Source organism: Phyllostomus discolor, chromosome 2, assembly GCF_004126475.2.
Source record: "Phyllostomus discolor isolate MPI-MPIP mPhyDis1 chromosome 2, mPhyDis1.pri.v3, whole genome shotgun sequence".
In the NCBI taxonomy this organism is placed as follows: Eukaryota; Metazoa; Chordata; class Mammalia; order Chiroptera; family Phyllostomidae; genus Phyllostomus; species Phyllostomus discolor.
The window spans coordinates 3,949,519-3,971,797 of NC_040904.2; the positions used below are offsets into that span (position 1 = coordinate 3,949,519).

At 58.9% G+C, this 22,279-nt stretch overlaps 1 protein-coding gene across 3 annotated transcripts in view; it reads left to right on the forward strand.

The window, feature by feature from the left end:
• Positions 1-22,279, forward strand: part of DOP1B (DOP1 leucine zipper like protein B) — a 79,277-nt gene that overhangs the window by 44,488 nt on the left and 12,510 nt on the right. For all 3 annotated transcript variants that reach the window (XR_004901217.1, XM_036017420.1, XM_036017421.1), the window contains exons 16-27: positions 138-290; positions 637-737; positions 1,404-1,594; positions 3,707-5,336; positions 5,840-5,951; positions 7,043-7,228; positions 9,216-9,338; positions 10,808-10,942; positions 15,591-15,646; positions 17,101-17,205; positions 17,291-17,357; positions 18,295-18,439. Coding sequence is in view for 2 of the 3 variants with exons in the window: in XM_036017420.1 (XP_035873313.1) it covers positions 138-290; positions 637-737; positions 1,404-1,594; positions 3,707-5,336; positions 5,840-5,951; positions 7,043-7,228; positions 9,216-9,338; positions 10,808-10,942; positions 15,591-15,646; positions 17,101-17,205; positions 17,291-17,357; positions 18,295-18,439 (3,004 nt within the window). In the remaining variant the exon portion in view is untranslated. The remainder of the gene's footprint in view (positions 1-137; positions 291-636; positions 738-1,403; positions 1,595-3,706; positions 5,337-5,839; positions 5,952-7,042; positions 7,229-9,215; positions 9,339-10,807; positions 10,943-15,590; positions 15,647-17,100; positions 17,206-17,290; positions 17,358-18,294; positions 18,440-22,279) is intronic.

Genomic DNA, 22,279 nt, shown 5'->3' on the forward strand with positions numbered 1-22,279 from the left:
GTTCGTCGGCCACGTTTGTTTGTGCGCCAAGGGGTCTCCCATAGCAAAGGCAGGGAGGAGCCAGCACCCTGGGACGGGGACCGGCCTGGGCAGGAGGGAAGGGGCGTGTCTCACGCCGTGCGTCCCCTTCCTCCCAGAGGGTGGCCCGCGTGCTGTGGAGCCAGCTGGACGAGGAGAGCCGGGAGCACCACGTGACCTGCGTGGAGCTCTTCTACCGGCTGCACTGCCTGGCCCCGGCGGCCAGCATCTGCGAGGACATCATCTGCCACGCCCTGCTGGACCCCGACAAGGTGGGCGTCTGCAGCCCCCCCGGCCTCGCTCCCTCCCTCCCTCCCTCCCGCCCACGAGGGTGCCCGCTGCTGGCCGGCCTGCCCCTCCAGGGCCCAGGCGGACGCGCACACCTCCAGCTGAGGGTGTCCTGGGGTGCGGTGGGCACCTCCATTATTACTGAGCAGACGTGTCCGCGGCGTGGACCCGGAAGGCCTGCGGGAGCCCGGCGTCCCCTTCCGAGTCCTGCTGCGCGGCTGTGCTGCTCCGGAGCCCCCGCTGGCTTCCGGACGGACGGGGTTCGGTGGTACGGGGACAGCGTCCTGCCGGGAGACCGGGCCCCTCACGCCCACCTGTTCCCTGACCCAGGGCACCAGGCTGGAGGCGCTGTTCAGGTTCTCTGTCCTCTGGCACCTGACGCGGGAGATGCAGGGCGGCCGGGTGGCCTCGCACAACCGCTCCTTCGACAGGTAAGGTCGTCCTCGTCGTCCTTGACCCGTGCACGCAGGGACGCTTTGCAGAGGCTCCCGGTCAGCGAGCCGGGCTGCGGAGGGAGAGATGTGGGACGGGGACCACGCGGCCTCGGGACCCCCTAGTGGACTTGGGCGGGACGCGTGTGAATAAACGCCTGGCGGGGATTCTCCCACTGTGGTTGGGGGGAGGGGACTCAGGAAGCCTGCAGTCACGGGGCAGCTTTTAGAGCGTGCCCACAGGGGAGGGCAGGGCTTTGCAGGCGAGTGCAGCCGGCCTAGGTCTCGACTGGAGTGGCGGCTACACGTGCATCTTCCTGGAAAGTCATCAACCGCTCGCTGCAGGTGTGAATGTATTGCAGGGAGCTCATAATCCACAGTGTTTTCTAAAAGCCCCCTGCCTTGTTTGCAGAGCTCCGGGTGAGGGGCCAGACACACAGCCTGGGGCTCGGCTCACCGGGAGCCTGGGGCCCAGACCGCAGTCCTACTGGACGGATTCGGGCTGAGGCCCGGGGGTCAGGATTTCAGAAGCTCCCCCGCTAGTGCTCACGGGGGGGGGGGGGGGGGCAGGGGGGAACCTCGTCTGCTTGGGTCTCCGAGCCCAGCAAGGCCGCAGCTCCCAGGGGTGCCACGTGCTGACCCCGCGGTGCACTCCCCCACCCGCAGGTCCCTGTTTGTCGTGCTGGACAGCCTGACCTGCGCGGACGGCGCCATCGGGGCGGCGGCCCAGGGCTGGCTGGTGCGGGCGCTGTCCCTGGGCGACGTGGCGCGCATCCTGGAGCCCGTGCTGCTGCTCCTGCTGCAGCCCAAGACCCAGAGGACCTCCATCCACTGCCTCCGGCAGGAGCACCTGACGGGTGAGTGCGCCTCGCCGGGCAGTTGGCCGGCGGCTCTGTGTCCCCCGGGTCCCCAGGCCCACAGGGAGGGGGGGGGGGTCCTGGGCCCAGCTGCCCGCTGTGACAGTTAAGGCGCTTTGACCCACTCTGTCATTTGCTGGATTCAGCCAGCGTGAAGGGATTTTGCAAACTTGCGGGGACTTTAAGATGTTAAGGATGAGATGAATCAGCGCTTAGAAATGCTAGGTGGTGGGTTTGCTTTCACTGAAAAAAAAATCAGATTTTAAAAAATAAAATGCAAAAAATTTAGTCACCCGTGTTCCAGTGAAAAATAGCTGCTTCCTGATTGTTTTGCCGAAGGACACAGCTCCAGCATGTGTACGGTAGGCGGTGCGGCCAGCAGGCCGTCTACCTGAGGTCTCTGAGGCCGGCGCCCTCGCCAGAAAGGGGAGATTTCTGTCCGGGGTCTGGCGAGACGCTGGGTCTGGGGCAGCCAGGCCAGGACTTCTCCTGGGTCCCCGCCTGGACCCAGGGATGGGATTCACGCATGCATTACCAAGAGTGCCGACATTTGCGTGGTCTCTTATCTGTCTGCTGAGGTTCTTCCCAGCTAGAAAATTCTGCTAACACATAGTCAGAAATGCAGAAGACGTACATAAGCCCGTGGGTTCGGAGGATTTCCAGAGGCACTTGAACACGGATGAAATGGCAGAGGGAGCGAGAAGGAGAGGGGGACTAAAATAACCCCGACGCGTCCCGGAGCACGGCGCGGCGTCTCCCGCAGCTCACGGACGGAAGGGCCCGGCTCCTTCCTGAGCCGTGGCTTCGCGGGCTGTGAGTTTGCTCACCGACCTCGCCGGGCTGCAGGTACTGTCGGTCCCGGTCTTCTCTTAAGAGACGAGCAGCCTAGACCCGCAGTAAACCACGCGAGGGGTTCCCGGAGGGTACCCTCTCCTTATGCGGCTCCTCTGCTCAGACCGGGACGTCTGGTGGGCCCTCAGGGAGACCAGCTGCCTCCTTCTCCGGGCGGAGGCCTCCCACTGCTCCAGTCACAACAAAGTCAAGTTCAGAGACTGGCGTGAAGCTAAGCACCTTCCTAAGAGTTTGCACAGAGGACAGCGAACACCACACGATCTCCCTGATCGGTGGAATCTAATGAACCAAGTAAACTAACAAACAAAATAGAGCCAGAGGTGTAGACACGTGGGCCAGACTGACACATGTCAGAAGGGCAGGGGTCAGGGGCACTGGATGAAGGACGGGGAGGGATTAGCCAAAGAGCACGCCTGCACGACCCCCACACACAGACTGCAGTGTGGGGGTGGCCGGGGGAAGGGTGGCCGGGGGCTGGGGAGAGGCAGACAAGGGGGAAGAAAGGGGAGGACATCTGGAATAGTGCAGACAACAGAAAATTAAAAATAAATAAATAAAAACACCTGCTGGACAAATAAAAAAGTTTGTCATTTAAACTTTTTTAAGTTTTTTTAAAGGTTTTATTTATTTATTTATTTTTAGAGACAGGGGAAGAGAGAGAGAAAGAGAGGGGAGAAACCTCAATGTGTGGTTGCCTCTCAGGTGGCCCCCACTGGGGTCCTGGCCCGTAACCCAGGCGTGTGCCCTGACTGGGAATTGATCTGGTAACCCTTTGGTTCATAGCCCACGCTCAATCCAGTGAGCTACACCAGCCAGGGCTCATTTAAAATTTTTAGCAGTCCTTTATTTGAAGAAGAACGTGTTAACTCCACGGTTTATTGAGGTGGAAAGTCTCGCGGCCCCTCCAGCTGCCTTCTCGTACACCCCCTGAGCAGGGGCCAAACCTGCAGCCTGGGCACGCACCCTGACCTGGAGTCAGACCCAAACCTTCCGGTCTGGGGGATGACGCTCCAGCCCCCGGAGCCACACTGGCCAGGGCTGACCGCTTGGACATTGTGAAATGGACAAGTGAAAGACCCATTCACTTGACTCGCCTTCCGTTTGTCCGCCGTGTAATCTAGCCTCGGCTGGTGCACTCTCACGGGGCAGTGTTATTACCACCGACCTTTCTGCCCGGCTTCAGGCAGCGCTCCCTCAGGAACTGACCTACCGCCGCTCACCCTTCTGTTCTGAAGTCGCTTGTCGTTTTGTGGTTTTCAGAAGACTTGCATCGCTGGTTCCACAGGAAGAACGCCTGTTTCACCGAGGCGAGTGCCGCGCCCGAGCCCCGGGAAGGCAGCGCGGAAGAGAGCGTGCCCCTGAGACAGCTCACCACCGTGGACCGCGAGGCCATCTGGGCCGAGGTGGAGAAGGAGCCCGAGACGCACCCGCCAGGAAGCCCGCTGAGGGAGGACGATCTTCCCGGTGACGCGGACCTGCCGGACGGGGCGGCCCAGGATGGCCCCGACAGCAGCGAGCACACCGAGTCCGCAGACACGAGCTCCGGCCACACGGACAGCGAGAACACGTCCTCCGTGTCCTCCCCGTCCCACGGCCCGCAGGAGCTGAGCAACAGCGAGGGCTGCTGCGCACCCATCCCCGCCGGCAGCCGGGGCCCCGCCGGGCGCTCGGCCTTGCTGGCGGCCTTCCAGGCGGAAAGCCTCAAGTCCACCGCCAGGCTGAGCCTGACGCGCGTGGACTCGGACAGGACCCAGGCTTCGGAGTCCTTCTCCAGTGACGAGGAGGCCGAGGTGGAGCTCCAGGCCCTCACCACGTCCAGGCTGCTGAAGCAGCAGCAGGAGCGGCGGGAGACGCTCGGGGCCTTGTTCAAGCACATCCTGCTCTACCTGCAGCCGTACGACTCCCGGCGCGTGCTCTACGCCCTCTCGGTGCTGGAGGCCGTGCTCAAGACCAACCCCAAGGAGTTCGTGGAGGCCGTGTCCAGGACCAGCATGGACACCAGCTCCACCGCCCACCTCAACCTCATCTCCAACCTGCTGGCGCGCCACCAGGAGGCCCTCGTGGGCCAGAGCTTCTACGGGAAGCTGCAGAGCCCGTCCCCCAGCGTGTGCCCCCACTCGCTGCTGCTCGAGCTGCTCACCTACCTGTGCCTGAGCTTCCTGCGCAGCTATTACCCTTGTCACCTGCCAGTCTCGCACCGGGACCTGCTGGGCAACCGGGACGTCCAGGTCAAGAGCGTGGAGGTCTTGATCCGCATGATGACGCAGCTGGTCTCGGTGGCCAAGTCCACCGAGGGCAAGAGCGTGGAGTCCGTCCGAGGCCTGCTGCAGCGGTGCCGCGTGCAGGAGTTCGTCCTGCTGTCCCTGTCCGCGTCCATGTACACCAGCCAGAAGCGCTACGGCCGGGCCACGGCGGAGCGAGGCCAGGCCCCGCAGGAGGACGGGCTCTTGGAGGAGGGGCTCATCAACCTGGGCCAGGACCAGATCTGGAGCGAGCACCCCCTGCAGATCGAGCTGCTGAAGCTCCTGCAGGTGCTGATCGTCTTGGAGCACCACCTGGGCCAGGCGCACGAGGAGGCCGAGAACCAGCCGGACCTGTCCCGGGAGTGGCGGAGGGCCCTCAGCTTCCAGCAGGCCATCGGCGCCGCACAGTACGTGCAGCCGCACCCCCTCACCTCCCAGGGGCTGCTGGTGTCCGCCGTGGTGAGGGGGCTGCAGCCGGCCTACGGCTACGGCATGCACCCGGCCTGGGTGAGCTTGGTCACGCACTCCTTGCCGTACTTTGGGAAGTCCCTGGGCTGGACGGTGACGCCCTTCATTGTGCAGATTTGCAAAAACCTGGACGAGCTGGTCAGACAGTATGAGAGTGAATCTGTGAAGCCCTCTACCAGGTATGGGATCCCTTAACCCATTATTACTGCTTTAACGACGGTTTTTGGAATGAATGGCCGATTGGCCGTAGGAGCCAGCCAGGGGAGACTTGAACCGAAGCCTGTATGGCATCGTTGGGGTGGGGGCGGGGGGGGGGAGGGTGACAAGGAACTGAATGTCCAGATCCTCTGTTTGTAACCCCACACAGCTCCCCAGGCTGGCCCAGTGCCACAGGGCAAGTCAGTCCCTCTCCGTTACTTTCGCAGATCAGAAAGAAAAACGCAACTCACCTGCACAGCAATTCTGAACCATCTAAAAGCATTTGCCCAAAGTGGCTGTGTGAATGTAAAATAGCGCAAAAGATGCCTACCAATGTTGTAACGATATTTCATGATGAGAGCCCTGCTGTGTTTAAGATAGTGGTGCGGTCTCTCTGGTTCAGGGGTTCGCACGTAGGGTTCAGAGTCTCTGTAGCCTCACTCGTACAAGTTCTCAAAACCACTTTCTCGTTTCTTCACCGAAGCCTCACCTCCAAGCGGGAAAACATCTCCCCGGATTACCCGCTCACTCTTCTGGAAGGGCTGACCACCATCGGTCATTTCTGTCTTTTGGAACAAACCAACCAAAATAAAAAGGTAAATTTTTTTATTCCTGAGTTGGGGGCAATTTTCATAATATTGTTTTGTCTTCATTGGGTTGTGTCTGCTTCAAGTAAAATATGTTCGGGCCCTGGCTGGTATAGCTCAGTGGATTGAGCGCAGGCCTGTGAACCAAAGCATCACCAGTTTGATTCCCAGTCAGGGCACATGCCTGGGTTGCAGGCCAGGTCCCCAGTAGGGGGTGTGCTAGAGGCAACCACACATCAATGTTTCACTCCCTCTCTTTCTCCCTCCCTTCCCCTCTCTCTAAAATAAATAAATAAAATCTTAAAAAATATATTTCTGCCCTGGCTGGCGTAGCTCAGTGGATTGAGCTTGGCCTGCGAACCAAAGTGTCGCAGGTTCGATTCCCAGTCAGGGTACATGCCTGGGTTGCAGGCCATGGCCCCCAGCAACCGCACATTGATGTCTCTCTCTCTCTCTTTCTCCCTCCCCTCTCTGAAAATAAATAAATGAAACCTTTAAATATATATATATATATATATATATATATATATTTCTTTTAAAAAAATGTTCATATATGAGTAATGCAAATGTGTATGCAAATCTATGCATGTGATTATGCAAGCATTATGCACACACATGCAAATGTGTACAGATATAAGCAATGCAAGTGTGGTTTTGTCCTTCAGTGCTAGCCCATCATTTCATCAGTAAAGCCACTTGCTCAATTTTAGGCCCACATTTCTTCGTTTTCCACGTGGTTTTTACGTGCTCTCACGGCGTTTGTGAAGTCTACGCTGGGAGACCTTTGAGCTGTGCGTTGCCCCACCCTGTCTAGCACCAAGTCTGAGGGTGCAGCCGCGGCTTCCGTGGAAGGGCCGGAGGAGCCTGTACTGTGGCCTCTCAGGCTCTCAGACTCCCCTCTTCGAAAGAAGGCCCTGGTTCCTATGCACGGGGTCAAGGTCAGGGGTAGGGTCCCACTTGCAGACCTCACATGAGCTCGGGGCTCGCTGAGGAGAGGCTGCAGCCCCGGCGTTCCCTGCCAGCTCTGACCACCGTCGTCTTTGGAGAGGGCAACGCTGCTCCGGACGCGGCCAGGTCTCACGTGTCACCGTTCCTCTCAGACCACGGCGGCGAGCGATCCGTCCGATCTGAAGAACGCCAGGAACGCCATTCTGGAGGAGCTGCCTCGCATCGTGGGCACCATGGCCCTTCTGTGGAGCGTGCTGAGGAAGGAGGCTCAGAAGAGACCCATGGATCTCCTCGGAGCCACGAAGGGGTCCTCCTCCGTCTACTTCAAAACCACCAAGGTGAGAGATCTCCCGGCGGGCTTTTACTTATTTATGTATCCGTCCCACTAAAAATGAACGTAGACGGGAACGCGTTCATTTAGTAATCAGACGGAGTGTGCTCCGTGGAACCCACGTCAGAAATCAGTCGGAAGTGGAGGTCTCCAGCTTGTTTTTGATGAGGGATTTCTCTGTTCGTGGAACAGAGGTTTTTGTCCGTGGTTTGCAGCCTATTTTATTTCTCCTTTGCCTTATTTTTTTTGTAAACTAAAAACCAAGTCTCTGGGGGTTTGAGGGGGTGTTCCCAGAGTCCTCACCTGTCTCTCGCAAGCTCGTCTCCTAAGACAGCTTTCCCCCGGGTTCCGCTGCCAGTGGCGTCTTGGACCCTGGGCAGGTCAGGGCAAAATGTTGGCGTGTCTTTGAGGTTTTTTTGTTTTGTTTTTGCTTTGTTGCATTGTTGTTGTTGTTAAACCAGGAACGCACACCCAGAACACGCCTGGTTCTCTCTCCCTCGGTGCTAAGTCTCGGCCTCGGAAGCATCCAGGTCGCCGGCCGCCCGGCTCCCGGCTCCCTGGGACGCGGGCCAGTTTGCCGACCTCCCCGCGTTTCTCCAGTGAGGTTCGCGGTGTCAGGCAGCGTGGGGAAATGCTCTCCGTTTATTAGCGTATTTCACTCTCGCCTGTGAAGCGGGTACTGCTGTCAGTCCCAGCGCAGATGAGGACATCGGGGTGCAGAGCGAGTGTGCACGTCTGCTGAGGGGCGACAGTGGAATTCGGCCCCAGCAACGCCCAGGTTGGGTGCCGTGAGGCGTAGGCCTCCAGAACGTTCTGCCAGTTCTGGGGGTTCCCCCAAGGGAAGTCTGTATTTCAGACTCTCCCAGGAATGCGCCTAAAGCCCAGGTCTTATCCAAAAAAGGTCAAGAAAACCTTCAGGCATTTGAGCTCTCTGAGCCTTAGTTTTCTCCTCTGTAAAATGGGTCTGTTAGTAGTACCCCGCCCCATGGGCTGACGGGAAGATTCATTCCGATGATGGCTGACGTTTGTGGAGCCCTTAACTCTTAAGCCCTCCCTGAAGGCCCAAGGCCTTGGGCAGGGCCCCGATAGTCTCACTAGAGCAGGAACCGTGTCCGAAGGGAGGGGACATCTCCGTCCCACGCTCAGTGGCATCTAACGTGACGGATGGCATGGCGGACACTGTAAGTTCGTCATGCAGGTGACGAACGTGTGCGAGCCTGCTGCCGTACCGGGCCCTGAGTACCTGCGGGGACAGACGTCTCTGTCCTTGTGGAAGTCACAGACATCGGCCAGCAGTTAAAGAGTAACGGCGATCACGCCACCACCGAGTGTGGGGCGCCCCGACAGCGGGCAGCCAAGGACCCTCCGCGGCAGGGCGGCCGAGCTGAGACCCGGGCTGGGAGCACTGGGCTGGGGAGGGGTGCTGGGGTGTTGGCGGCCGGAGACCTGCAGGATCTGCAGAGGAGGGTGGTGGCAGGTCCAGGCACCGAGAAAGGCCCAGGTGTCGGGACAGGGGGAGTGGGGTCCAGGGCATGTCGCAGGTTTAGTTTAAATCGATTGAATAATAAGATTAGTCACAGGGTACTTATTTCTAGAAACTGAAAAACATCTTTCCTAATGAATGTAAGCCCCCCAGTCGGGGGCTGCCTGGGAAGAGCAGGGACTGCGGGCTCGGGTGGGGACAGTGTCCGCTCTGCTCCCTGGGCTTGCTCTCTGCAGGCACGGGGCGGCCCCCTGCAGGCCCCCACCCAGGCTCACTCCAGGGGGTGTCCTTCCCTCCTGGCTGTCCGTCTGCCTGCGGTGCACCTGGGGCCCCCCATATGCAGGGCCTCCGGGAGGAGCCCCCGTACCTCCTGTCCCCACGGCTCTGGGGACACCAACCGGCTGGGCCCTGCTCCAGGGTCTCCCGGTGGTGGGGGTCAAGTGTCGGGGACGCCAGAGCCCTGACACCACTCACTCTGCCGTGACTGTTTCTTTCTTTCCCCGTGTCTCAGACCATGCGACAGAAGATTCTAGACTTCCTGAACCCCCTGGCAGCCCACCTGGGAGTGCAGCTGACAGCCGCGGTCGCAGCCGTGTGGAGCCGGAAGAAGGTGAAACGTCACAGTAAGACGAAGGTGACTCACACAGTTAAAGTAGCGGCTAAACCTACCCTGGCAAAAGTACCGGGAGGTCGTGTGCAAGCGGTCAGAGGGGACACCGCAGGCCAACGTGGGCAAACACGGGAGCGGCTGCACCGTTCCACGTGCAAGAGATGGTGCGGCGGAGCCTCGGGCACCCGGGTCTGCGGGCTGGGTGGCCGCAGGGTGCACCCGGGCTCTGGTCTCCGTGAGGAGCACGCTGTGCTTCTGTCTAACTTTTTTTTTTCTCGGAAGCTTTTTTTTTTAAAGATTTTATTTATTTATTTTTAGAGAGGGAAGGGAGGGAGAGAGAGAGAGAGAGAAACATCAATCTGCGGTTGCTGGGGGCCATGGCCTGCAACCCAGGCATGTGGCCTCACTGGGAATCGAACCTTCTGTCTAACTTTTAAGGTTAACCTCTAGCGGCACACACACAACACATCCGTGACATGTGCGTGTCAGAGCCCGACACACGGCCAGGAGCCCACCGGCTCGCTTCGGGCACGGCTCATTGTCACACCTGTGAAGACCCCTGCGCACCTGGCTGTGATAGCATCCTACAGCTTTTCTTTTTTAACCCTTTTTTTAAAGACTTGATGTTTTCAGGGTAGTTTTGGGTTCCAAGCGAGATGAGAGGGAGGGACAGAGAGCGCCCATGGCCCCCTCCCTCGCACGACCTTCTGTGGTCACTGTCCCCTGGTGAGGTGTCCTCGTCACCCCGCGTCTTCACGTGAGGCCCTTTCGATTTGGAGAGTGGTGTTTGTCCGGGATGGCGAGGGAAACCCGGATCACCGCGCCCCTGGGCCCGGACTGGAGTCTGCATTCCGTCCGCGCACGGACTGATGTGTCGCCACGTGCTCCAGTGTTCGGGTGACCTGCTTCCAAGTGCCGGGCCAACATCCCCCTCCCTCCGCCCCCTCTCTGGACTGTCCAGGCTCCGACCATCCAGGCTCCTACGTGGACCTCCCTCAGGGGGTCTTTCCCGTCCCCTGACGCTGTCTCAGCGCCAGCGGGGCCCCTGTTCCCTGGGGAGGCGAGAGGGGCCGGCGGCCCAGGCCACACCGCTCGGCACCTGTGCGGCCCCTCCCGGGTGCTGGGACCATGTCACCCGGACTTCCGTCATCCAAGTGTGCCCCCCACCCCAGGGCTTCCCGCTGGGTCTGCCGGTGTTTCTTCCCGCCCCGGGACCCCGGGACCTCGGGGCCATGTCCCCACGCAGGGCTGTTCCCTTCAGATTCGTGCACCTGCTTCTAAAACGCGCTTTTGGTCCTGATTTGTATCAGACACAGAGGCATAAATGATTGAATGCTCGACTCTTTACTCCCAGTAGAGCCCTTGCCCAGTTTTCATTTAAGTATTTAAAAAACTAAAACAGACCTCCCCCTCCGCAGGTGACTCTTGCAGGATTTTCCCGTGCCCCGTGCTTCCTCACTAGTGTTTTCTCGCTGGTCTTTCTCTCTCGGCAGATCGTCCCGGCGGCCAGCGCGTCCCAGCTAACCCTCGTGGACCTGGTGTGCGCGCTCAGCACCCTGCAGATGGACACGGTGCTGCACCTGGTGAAGGAGGTGGTGAAGAGGCCGCCGCAGGTCCGGGGGGACCAGGTCAGGAGCCTGGGGGACCTCCGCGCACGCGGGCCGTTCTCGCAGCTCCACGCCCCGTAAAGCAAAGCGTGCTGGGGAGGGAAATGGGGTGCAGGGGCAGCCAGGCATTCAGGGTGTGCAGCAGGTGTTCTCACTGGGCTTCGGGCAGTTGGCGTGGGACGTGCCCCCAGGCTTCCGTGTACCTGGTGAGTGGGGGGGCTCCTGGCCCTCAGGGACCGTCTCTCGTCCTCGGCTCCTGCTGCAGAGCACACGCCCAGGACGGGGGTCCCATCCAGGACCTACGGGGGGGCGAGTGCAGGGGCATCGTTACCAGGAGGCAGTGGCCCAACCAACCTGCAGCCTAAAACACATCAGAGATAAAGCCAGACACTCGCTAGAGGCGGTAAAGACCGATTTTATGCAGAGTGACCACTGCGGTGCGGGGAGCGCTGGGCTCTGTTCTGATTCGTGCGGGTGGAGGGGCCTGGTGTTTTGAACAGAGTGGGGGCACAGGGAGGGGGCCAGGCAGCGGCTCCAGCAAACTCGGAAGTGGGGTCGGACCGTGTAGTGAGGCCACGGGGTTGCTGCGGTGCTTGCTCCCCGAGACGGACCAGGCCCTGTCCTGAGGATAATTCTAAGGAAGGCCCTCAGGTCACGGAGGAAGGCCTCCCGGGGTTGTAGGAAATGCATATGCATCTCAAAGGGACAGAGGAAGGATTCGGGTAACTCTCCTTAACAAATGCTTAACAAATGAAAGGAAAGAGAGTTCCGGAGCCCCTCGGGGGTTGGCTGAAGGAAGGGTCAGTTAATTGTTTGGGCACCTCAGGCATTCTCAGGCAGGCTCTCTGAGGGGGCCCGTGGGTCGGCACCCTGGGGACAGGGCCTGGGGTGGCTGGAGAGGGAGCCAGGTTGCTCACGTCTCTCTGTGTCGGGAGGACAGAACCGTCTGTGCTGAGGGTTTTGGTCCTTCCAGGCCAAGGTTGAGGCCGAGTTGAGAAGAGGGCCTGGAGGAGCCCGAGTAGAGTTCAGTCTGTTTAGTTGTTAATTAGTTAATTTGATAAACCAGGGATTTATTTCAGCCTTGAAATAATTGCCTTCTATCAAGTGATTTAAAATTATTGTTAGGAAAAATTTAAGAATTCCCCAAATGAAAATAAGGGAATGGACAAAGTGATTATTAATATGTCTTACTCAAGCCCTGGCTGGTGTGGTTCAGTGGATTGAGTGTCAGCCTGGGAACCAAAGGGTCGCTGGTTCGATTCCCAGTCAGGGCACATGTCTGGGTTGCTGACTAGGTCCCCAGTAGAGGGCGTTCAAGAGGCAACCGCACACTGATGTTTTTCTCCCCCTCTTTCTCCCTCCCTTCCTCTCTCTAAACATAAATAAATAAATATTTTTTTTAAATTAAAAAAGTAAAATATCTTAATCAAGTAGATATTTGTACATCAGTGTTCATAATAGCATTGTTTACAATAGCAAAAGGTACAAAGAGCCCAAGTATCCACCAACAGATGAATAAACAAAATGTGCTTTAATACAATGGGATATTATCACTCAGCCCTGACAGGGAAGGAGGTTCTGACACAGGCTACCACCTGGAGGAGCCTTGAAAACATTATCCTGAGTGAAATGAGCCAGGCACAGAAGGAGAAGTATGATTCCACTTACAAGGCCCCTATGTTGACAGGAGAGACCTGGTTCTTCTCGCTGACGTGTGTAAAGAATTACATACAGATCGGCACATCTGTTAGCACGTGATCAGCTTATTAGCGACCCGTTCCCATGGACAAGAACGGGACTGGGTAGAGTGAGGGGTGAAAGGCAAAGTTTCAGGGCAAAGCGGGGCGGCCAAAGTAAGAGCGGCTGGAGACCAGGGTGGTCAGCCCCTGGGTGGCCAGAGGCCCAGTGGCCAGACAGCCAGGAGCTTCCGAGCCCTTGAGAGAGAGAGTGAGAGAGAGTCCCTTATTCTGAGGACTTACGTAGTTGGTGGGATAGAAGGAAAAAGTCACATATTGATTAAAGGGTAAATGCGGTGCCAGCTTTCCTGGGGGATGTGACTACCCAAACTCAGTATGTGTGGGGGTCTGTTAGCCCGAGTCCTTACCTTGCTCCAGACCCCATTTGTTCACCTTGTTGTGAAACAGATACGTGACAGGAGGCAGTTCATTAAAGTTGGGGCAGTCACCCAAAGTTATTTATGGGCTCTTCCTGTAAGCATCCGGCACTCCCTGGTAAAACAGACAGTGACCAGAGGTGGGCAGTTCACCAAACTTGTCTCATGGGCTCCTTCTGTGGGCACTGGGGACCCTCTCCCGCATTCCAGGCCCTGGGGTGAAAGCACAGTTTCACGGCTTTTTTTCCCAGACAGTGGAAATGTCACATAGAATTTCAAGGACTCCCCTCCTTTCTTGCTAACAGTGTTTCCTGTGATGTTGGAACACCTGGCAGTATTATCGGACCAGGCTCAGGACCGCTGAGTTAGCGTGTGAGACGTGTCTCCTTCCTCCTCCCTGCCTCGGTTTACTGTGTATTCTACCTACGTGGTTAAAGGCGTTTCCTGGCCACCAGGATGCCGGACGCTGGCCAGTAACGGCAGCACAGCCTCAGAGTTCCTCCTACTCTGCCCCTGCCTCGCCTCGAGCCCCGGGGCTGGGGGAGGGCAGTTCGGCTGGGGAGAAGAGGCGGTTCTGGAGCTGGATGGTGGTGGTGAGGCCCCCAGAATGTGAACAGACTGCATGCCCCTGAGCTGAACACTTAAAAATGGTTGAGATGTTCAATTTTACACCTATTTAGCACAACAAACATTTTCATAAGAGAAAAGGAAGTATCGTCTTTAGATATTGAGCCGTCCCACACTCGGTGGTCAGCAGACGCCGGACTCCGAATCGGAAATGGGAGAAAACAGACCGAGCGTACTTTGGCCGATGGCACAGCCCCGCCGGCCTCGGAGTAGGGCTCTGCTCTGGGGGCCGCCCCTTTGAAAGGACCCCCTGCCCACGGCCTCGGGGAGCCTCTGTGGGAACATCCACACGGACAGGCCTGGCCCCGCCTGCCTGGGCACCGCGCCTGTCCGTGACACGCGGGTTCAGGGTCCGGATCCCCTTTGTCCCCCTGGTTTGCCGAAAGCCCGTCTCGGGCACCCGTGAAACCGTGCCGGCCCCCTGCCAGCCTGGTGTCCAGTCGGGAGCACAGAGAAGCCGACTTGGAAGCTGACGCCGTGAGGCCGGGTCAGGGAGCCAGCGAAGGGCTGAAGGGATCCACGTGAAACACAGTGGTGACCTGCACCCCGCTCCCAGGGTCAGCCGCGGGTCTCCAGGTGGGGTCTGGTGGTCTTGCTGCCCCTCACGCTTACACACCAGCGTGGAAGTCAGCTGGCCCTCGAGGAGCAGGGAAGGGACCGAGGGGCCGTTGGGTCCTGCATGGACATCCACGGAGCTCGGACCGGGGGTCAGGCCAGGAGGCTGACCTTCCTCCCCGGCGGGCTGTCCCCATGAATTGCGTCACAGGGGCGTGGCCCCAGCAGGCTCTGCGACGGCCTCCGTGCAGACTGCACCCACGCCTGTAGGTCTTGTTCCCTCGTGTTATGTGGATTTCTACAAATATTGGCAGCTTCTGCCTCCAGGCGAAAAACAACTAGATCTCCGCGAGGTTTTTGGCGGTTCAGTAACAAAATTACATTTTGTGGTTAGTTCCTCCCGTTGGCTCTGCTTCTGTAGTTGCTACAAACAGCTGTTCACAGGCAAGGAGGGAACCGGTGTCCAAGTCATCCCAGCCTCTCGGGATCTGGGGGAGTTGCCTGTTGCCTCTGTTGCCTGGGCCGGGCCAGGCTGGGCCGGGGGGCGTTCCTCCAGCTGAGAAGGAGAAGTGTTAGCCGTCCGTGGTCTCCAGCTAGTCGCAGGTGTTCAGAGCGGTCAGCGCTGGCCCCCGGCCCTTGGTTTGGGCGGGTCCACTTCCACGCCAAATCTTCCCTGCCCGGGGCCTGACCAGACAGTAGGTGACCGCAGAGGGACTCGCTCAGGAAGGGCTGGCACGGGGTGGGGGCGGGGAGGGCACCGAGGACCAGGGACCTCGTAGGTTGCGTTTGCTGCCGCAGGGGACACTGTCACTCCTGCTCCTGTCTCTGAGAGGCTCCCTGGCCGAAGCCCTTCGCTTTGCTAGGCTGCGTGATCTGTTTCACGCGGTCCTTGAAATCTCGTTCAGCCTCCTTTCCTCCGTCAGGTCAGGGTTGCTCAAGAAACTGGACGGACACAGCGAGCCAAAGAGAACAGGGTTTATCAGAGAGAGTAAGAGGGAAAGTGGGGCCAACCCAGGGAGGTTAGGACTCGCCCCCTTGGTTGCTCTTAGGACAGGGTTTTTAAGCGCAAAAACCCACGAAGGGCAACTGGTTGGGGTGTCAGCGTCACATGTGCTGGAGCTGGCTGCTGGGTGCCGTCTCTGCTGAGACGTTCGCGATGCATCTTGTCAGGCCCGAGTTAAAGCTGCATCCTGTGGTGCCGGATAAGCCGGCCCCCGGCCCCAGTCTCAGCCGGGCATCTGTGTGTCCCGGGCAGGGTCGGCGGGCAGGGTCCCCCGGTGTGGTTTCCCGCCCGGTGATTGCCCATCCCTCCTGGGCCTCCCGCCCGGGCCTGTCGCCGCCAGCGTGGCATCACGGGCTCTGCTCTCGTTCCAGAAGCTGCCGCTTGTGGACGTCCCGGTGCTGCAGTTCTGCCATGAGTTCGTCCGCAGGTAACGCGGCCCCACGCCCTCCCCCACACCCTCCCTCGACCGCAGACGCCCCCGCAGGGCTCCAGGCCTCGTCTCCGGGGCTGGGGCGCCCGCTTTGGGGGAGTGTCTCAGAGGTGTCCCCATGGCGTCTCCTGGCGTGGGGGTGCCCTGGCGGCCTCACCTGCCCTCCTCCAGAGATCTGACCCAACGTCTTAAAGTCTGCGTGCTGCTTGCTGGTCACTCCGAGTCAGCAAAGCTTTGTGTGAGGCCCGGTGGACGTTCAAAGAATCAGTTTACATTAAATTGATGCCCCCCCCAAAAAAGGTGTTCGAGGCCCAAGACCCCTGTTAGAAAAGGGAGAAATGGGTGTATTCGGGGCTTTCCCGTGTGCCCTCCCGGGGGTTCTGCCTGGACGCACGGAGCTTCATCTCCGCGTCTGGTGGGCTTGGCTTCAGGCAGGAGCTGTGGGAGCGGAATCCCCGGGCCTTTCTCCAGGGCGGGAAGGGAAGCCACGTGGTGTGCTTCGTCCAGATCTGACCCCGGCCCCTCCCCTGGGCGAGGTGGGTGTGGGCCCGTCCCCAGGAAGCCCGACAGCCTCTCCATCCACGAGGAGTTTCACCTTCAGTAAACCTGGCGGGTCGAGTAAGCCCTCGGGGAACACAGTCTATGCTCCCCGGCTCTCCCCACTCACCACACCCCGAAGCCGGGGGAAGGCGAGTCGAGGCTCACGGTCCCAGGAGTCCCCGCGCCCGGGGTGGAGTTCAGGCCAGCTCTGGGCCCTGCACCCCCAGCGTCCCCGCGGTTCTTTCCTCCGGGAGCCAACGCGCCGGTCTCGGCTCGTGATGGCTCACGTGGTGACAGCAGCGCCGTCCGGCCCAGTGGCCTCCGTGACGTCGGCGCTTCCCCAGCAGCCCCAGGTCAGGTTTCGCCATCCTCCTTGTGCAGAGGAGGCCCCGCCGGGGTCACCTGGGAGTGAGTCGGGGGCCAGGGCTGGAGCCTGGGGCCCGTGGCCGTGTGGCTGTGCCGTGTGGCAGCAGCTCCGAAGGCTCCTCCCCCCCCACAGGTGAGGCTTGCCCTGAGGGTTGCCGAACGCCAGCTGCCGGTGGGTGGCCCTAACCTGTCGCTCTGCCACCTTCAGCTGGCTGATGGGGCCCCCAGCGTTGTCAGAGAAGCCCAGCATAGCTCTGCACAGGCCCGACGGTCCAAGGCGGGCCTCTGGGTTCAGACTTCCATGTTTATGGAGCAGCAGACCGGGAGCATCTGACCTGCCGGCCGTCTCAGGTCTCCAAACCCCGAGCTCATGCCAGAAAGCCAAAATCCAGCTCGTGTCCGTTGTCACCAAAAAAAGAACGAGCAGGTCCCCCAGCTAGGCCGTCTTCGCTTCGCTTTCTGGCCGTCTGAAACCTGCCGGCCGGACCACGTCTGGCTTTGACTCGCTGACGGTCGGGTATTCTTCCCGTGCGCTCTGGCCCCAGGCTCCCAGTGACGGCCCTGCAGGAGAACTTCCCCGCGCTGCTGGGCGTGCTGAAGGAGTCGGCGCAGCTGAACCTGGCTCCCCCCGGGCACTTCCTGCTCCTCAGGTAGCTCGTCCCCGCCCCCCCCATGCCCTCATCTTCTGCCGCGACGCAGGTCGCCCCTGGTCTGACGCTGCCTGTCCCTCAACAGCATGCTGAACGACTTCGTGACACGAACCCCCACCCTGGAAAGCAAGAAGGACCAGAGGGACCTGCAGGTCTGTGCGTGGACAGGGCAGCAGGCTTTACTGACCCTGGGCGCCATCCGCCTTCAGAAGCAGCATGGTTTCGGGCTTAAGTCAGGCAGGGGGAGTAAGGCAGCCAAGAGATGAGGGGACTTCTTACAGACAGAAGGAGGACTCGGGCTATGTCAAAGCCGAGGGGCGAGGGTCCATCACCCCCTTTTTCTGTAGCCCCCCAAGTCCTACCCTTAGGGCCCCTTCGTGACCGTGCCTGTCTTAGGTCGTCCCTCTTTTGAGAAATCTTACCCATCATTGTCTAACCAGTCATCTGCCTGGGGCCAAGCAGGGTGAAGAGAAAGGGGGCAGAAGTGGGGTCCCTACAAGGAAGAGAAGCTTTGTCTCCTAAGTGGCTTATGGTCCCAAGGTCCTTTACTCGGCCTTAGCCACAGGGGATTGCAGCTTCTGAAACCAGGCAGGGAAGTTCCCAACAATATTGTTGAAAAGGTTCATCTCTAGCGAGAACTCGCGATTCTAAAGAAACCAGAAAAGTAATCTGCCGGATGCAGCGCGCAGGCGTGACATCCTGTTTATGCCGTTTTACTCCGTCGGCCAAAACTAGAGCCACTTGTCAGTCACACGTGGCTCCTGAGCCCCTGACGTGCGGCCCATCGGAGTCGGATGTGCTGAGGTGTACAATGCATGTCCACCTAATGACAGCACCGACAACAAGGATGCAGCACGTCATTGGTTCCTGTGTAGATCACGTGTTGACACTATTTCGGATATGTTGGGTTCAACATCCCCAACTTGTTTCCTTCACCCCCCTTGTCCGGCAGCTCCTAGGACACGTAATGCCATCCACCTGGCTCACCTGATGGCTTGCACTGTGTTTTCGCTGGGCAGTGCCCTTCCAGGGACCTAAGATCGTTTTTCTTGACGAACTTCCTTTCCTCCTCCTCCCCATTCCTCTCAGGAAGTCACTCAGAAAATCCTGGAAGCCGTGGCGAACATCGCTGGCTCCTCCCTGGAGCAAACCAGCTGGCTGAGCAGAAGCCTGGAGGTGAAGGCCCAGCCTCAGGTCTCTCTGGAAGAATCTGACGCCGAAGAAGACTTGGGCGGTAGGTGTCGAAGGGTCAGGAAGTAATGCCGGCTTCCAGCCCGTGGGGCTGGTTTCTCCTTAAAAGCAAACCCTGTGTTCACTCCTCACCACATGAGTCGTGTGTGATAAACAGCAGGATTCCCCGAACAGTGTCCCAAGTGGCGTGCTACCGTGTTAACCCCTCAGGGAGCCGAGATGGGGGTCCGTGGAAGGAGCTTCCCAGGATAGTTTGCGTGGACTTGGTGATGGACACGAGCATGGGATGAAATATACATGTAGGAGAATGTGTGTTTTCCGTTTGCACAGCTGCAGAAAGAAACAGTGAACCAGCAAACTGCAGTCGGGCGGGCGGTTTACATTGTATCTTTTCTTTCTGCCTCGTGTTTCATGGTTGCCCGGACGTGCAGATGTTATAAGGGCAGCCACCCACGCCAGGCACAGCCCAGCCTTGTTCCTAGCTAAAGCCTCCTCGGAAAATGGCCTGGAGACCCATCCGTCTACTCGAGGCATCACCGATCCGCCAGATGCTGTGCTCTTGAGGAGCCCAAATGAAGGGCGGACGTGTAGATTGTCCATTGCCGCTGCCCCGGGGACCCCAGCCAGAGCTGTCCATCAAGCAAGTCTTAGGCTGCTGGACCCGCGGAGAGGGAGAGACTTGGCTGGGACAGGAGGGTCTCACCAGGGGGAGTTGGGGGGCAAGTGGTAGTGAAACTGGAAGGTCACTAACTGAGTCCAGGGCTCATGCCGCCGGCCGCCGCTCAGCCAAAAACACAGGGACGGGGACTGGGTTACAGCCGTGCGTGTAACACTGTCAGCGGGCAGCCGTCTGGGAAGGTGGCAGGTGCAAGCCCTAACGTCCAGCCCACCGGGAGCTCTCAGAGGCAAGTTTATACAGAGAAACGTGGGGGTTTGGGAGGGGAGTTCCCAGGGGAGCACAGACGTGCTGCTTCCCTTGGGAGGGGGAGCCTCTTTCCGGCCTGGCTCCCCTCGTTCCGGCGTTCTCTCCCCCGTTGGCCACTGGCCTTAGCATCTCCCTCTGCCCCACGCCTGTGGTGCACAGCCGGGGAGACTGTGTCTCCTCTGGTCGGGGAGGAGGGGGTGAGCTGTCCGCTCTCCAGCGCCCTTGGTCAGAGGAGACGAGGTCTTGCAGCTCACCCGCTGCCTGTAAGTTGCTCAGACTGTTTGGCCTTGTTTAATTTTCTTGTCTCCGTTTCCTCATCCCACTTGCCCAGAATTTTCCTAGCTTCTTCCTCTCGTGTCTCAGCGGGGCCTTGGCTGAGTTGTCAAGGCAGACCTGCCAGTGTGGGGACTGGCGGGGACCGGGCGAAGGGCGTGATAGAGTACTTGGGATTGGCAGGCACGGCGCGAGGCGGGGGCCGGAGTGGGTCTCGCTGAACACGTTGCTTGTGTTGACACGTGAACTAATGTAGTTGATGTATAGCTTTTCCCTCAGGGTTAAGAGTATCTCAGAGCAAGTAATCATCTGTGCTAGTTCTCGGTATTGTTTAACGTTGGGACAGAGAAGTATGTCCAGTCCCAATGTTGCTCAGCACCACCGCACGAGGAAATCAGTTCGGCCTCAGTTGCATCTACCGGGGCCAAAGAACACCCTTAAGTTCTCAGCGGCACAGTATCCGCCACAAAGTAGCCGTCAAAAACTGTTCTGTTGTGTTTTATTACCTCTGTCGTTGTCATTAGCAATAGTCACATCAGCAGACGTGAAGCTGGATTGGCGATTTTTACTATATGGGGGAGGAAGTGTCGGGAATTCAGGGCCATTTCCCCAGTGTCGGGAATTCACTTCAGACTCAAAACCAACGCACAACTCGTTGCCTCGAGTGAGGGGCCCAGGTGCGGGTACCTGGTCTTAGGTGGTGTGCAGGCACTAGCGCTCAGGTGGGCTTAACCAGGGCCCACTTGGAGGTTCCGGGTGGCTCCTCCCAGGCCACGCGGCTGACCCCGAGCAGGGCAGGAAGGCCTGGCGCACGGTGCCACGGGAACTGGGCTCCCCCCGAAAGGGGGCTCTGTGCCCAGAGGAGGAAGGGTGGTGTGCCGGACAGACCGTGGTCCCACCATGCAGCGCCCCTGCCGTGTTTGTCTGATAGGCCAGCGGTTTGCGTAGAGAAATCGTTACGCTCTGTCACAAAGACACTGTGAGTGCTGCCCTCTCATTGGCTGACACAAACCAGCAACTCTGCTTCTCGGCTGTGGTTGCGGTTTCGGTTGTTGTTCCAGAAAAGAGCCCTTTCATCTCCTGGGCTGACGAGCCCTCGGGTGTTTCTGCCGCGCGTGCTGATACGGTTCGACCTGGGTCTCCACCACCCGCTCCGCTGCGTGGCCGTGGCCAGTTGAGGGACTGGGGCTGGGTTTTGTGCAATAATTAACTGCACCATAGTGATTACCTGGTTTCTTTTTTTTTAGAAATCATAGCATTCTAAAAGTATTTTTTAATATTTTATTTACTTATTCTTTTAGAGAGAGGGGAAGGGAGAGAAAGGGAAAAAAACATTGTCACATGCCCCTCTCACGCCCCCAACCAGGGGGACCTGACCTGTAACCCAGGCATGTGCCCTGACTGGGAATTGAACCTGTGACCTTTCAGTTCACAGGCTGGTACTCAGTGCACTGAGCCACACCAGCCAGGGCAGAAATCACAGCATGGCAAAGCTTGAGGTGACTTGAGCTTCTCAGTAAGACTTCATTCACAAATTAAACAGTACCAAAACCCGGAGCGTTTGGGCCACAGCTGCACGTGGTTCAGCCTTGAGCAAACTGTGCACGCCGGCCACGTGACTTGTGGTACAGAATGGGGTGTTTTCCTCCTCTGGAAGCTTTGTGCGTGCAGCGGGCGTGCAGGTCCTTAACGTGTAAACGTGTGTCTGGTGTGAGCCACACGCCGAGTTCTGGGTGCTGGCGCCACAGCCGCCACGGAGACGAGCGGGTCTGCGCCCCCGTGGGGGTGAGGACGAGGGTAATCAACACCCAGTGAGCAAAGGTGTCTTTCACCTCCTCTGAAAACCCAACATGACCTCCTCAAGCAAAAGCTTTTTTAAGGGCCAAAAGACCCAAGTGCATTACTGAGAGAATTTAAGGTGGCTCTTACTATTCTCAGAAAGCCAAAGTGATGTTATAAATAGGGACCGAGAAGGAGGCGGGGCCCCTTGAGGTGTTGCAGAACACGTCCCCAAGAACGGAGAGAGGGGGCACGGGAGAGAACTGCGCCGCGGAGCGGCAAGCAGCATGCCGCTGCAGTGGGATCCTCTGGTGGCCCCGGGTCTCCCTCGAGGCTCCTGCTCGTGGAACAAAGCAGGACCAGCGTCAGAGCATGTAGCTACTGCACGAAACTGCGTCGGCAGGTCCTGGGGGGTTCGCCAGCTTTGCGTCCCTCCAGGTGGGAACTCCAGAGGGAGAGAGAAGCAAGAGTCGAGGGTGTGGGCGAGGTGGGCGATAGGCCGCGGGGTGCAGGTGGGGAGGCAGGGCAGTGGAGACCGGGGTGAGGGGGTTGGTGGGCGGTGGAGGCGGTGGGCTCGGGGGCTGGAGGCCTGTGCGTGGATTCGGACATTGCCAGAGTGTCCTCCGGGAGCACGTGTGCACGTGCACAGGTAAGATAAAGAGACGTGGTCCGACCAGGACGCTGGAAACGGAGGTTTTGGAAATCAGTGAGGCTAAGGGCATGACGGTGACAAGGAGTGGCTGGGCTGGAGCAGAGTAGATTTTTGGAAGAGAAAAGGTCAAGGGGCGCAGAGGTCAGGATGTCAGATGATCATGCAAGGGAAGGTTGGGGGTCCAAGAATGATGGATGACAAGAGAGGAGGGCAGTGAGTCAGGGCTAATTCATTTGATCAAAACACACAGATTA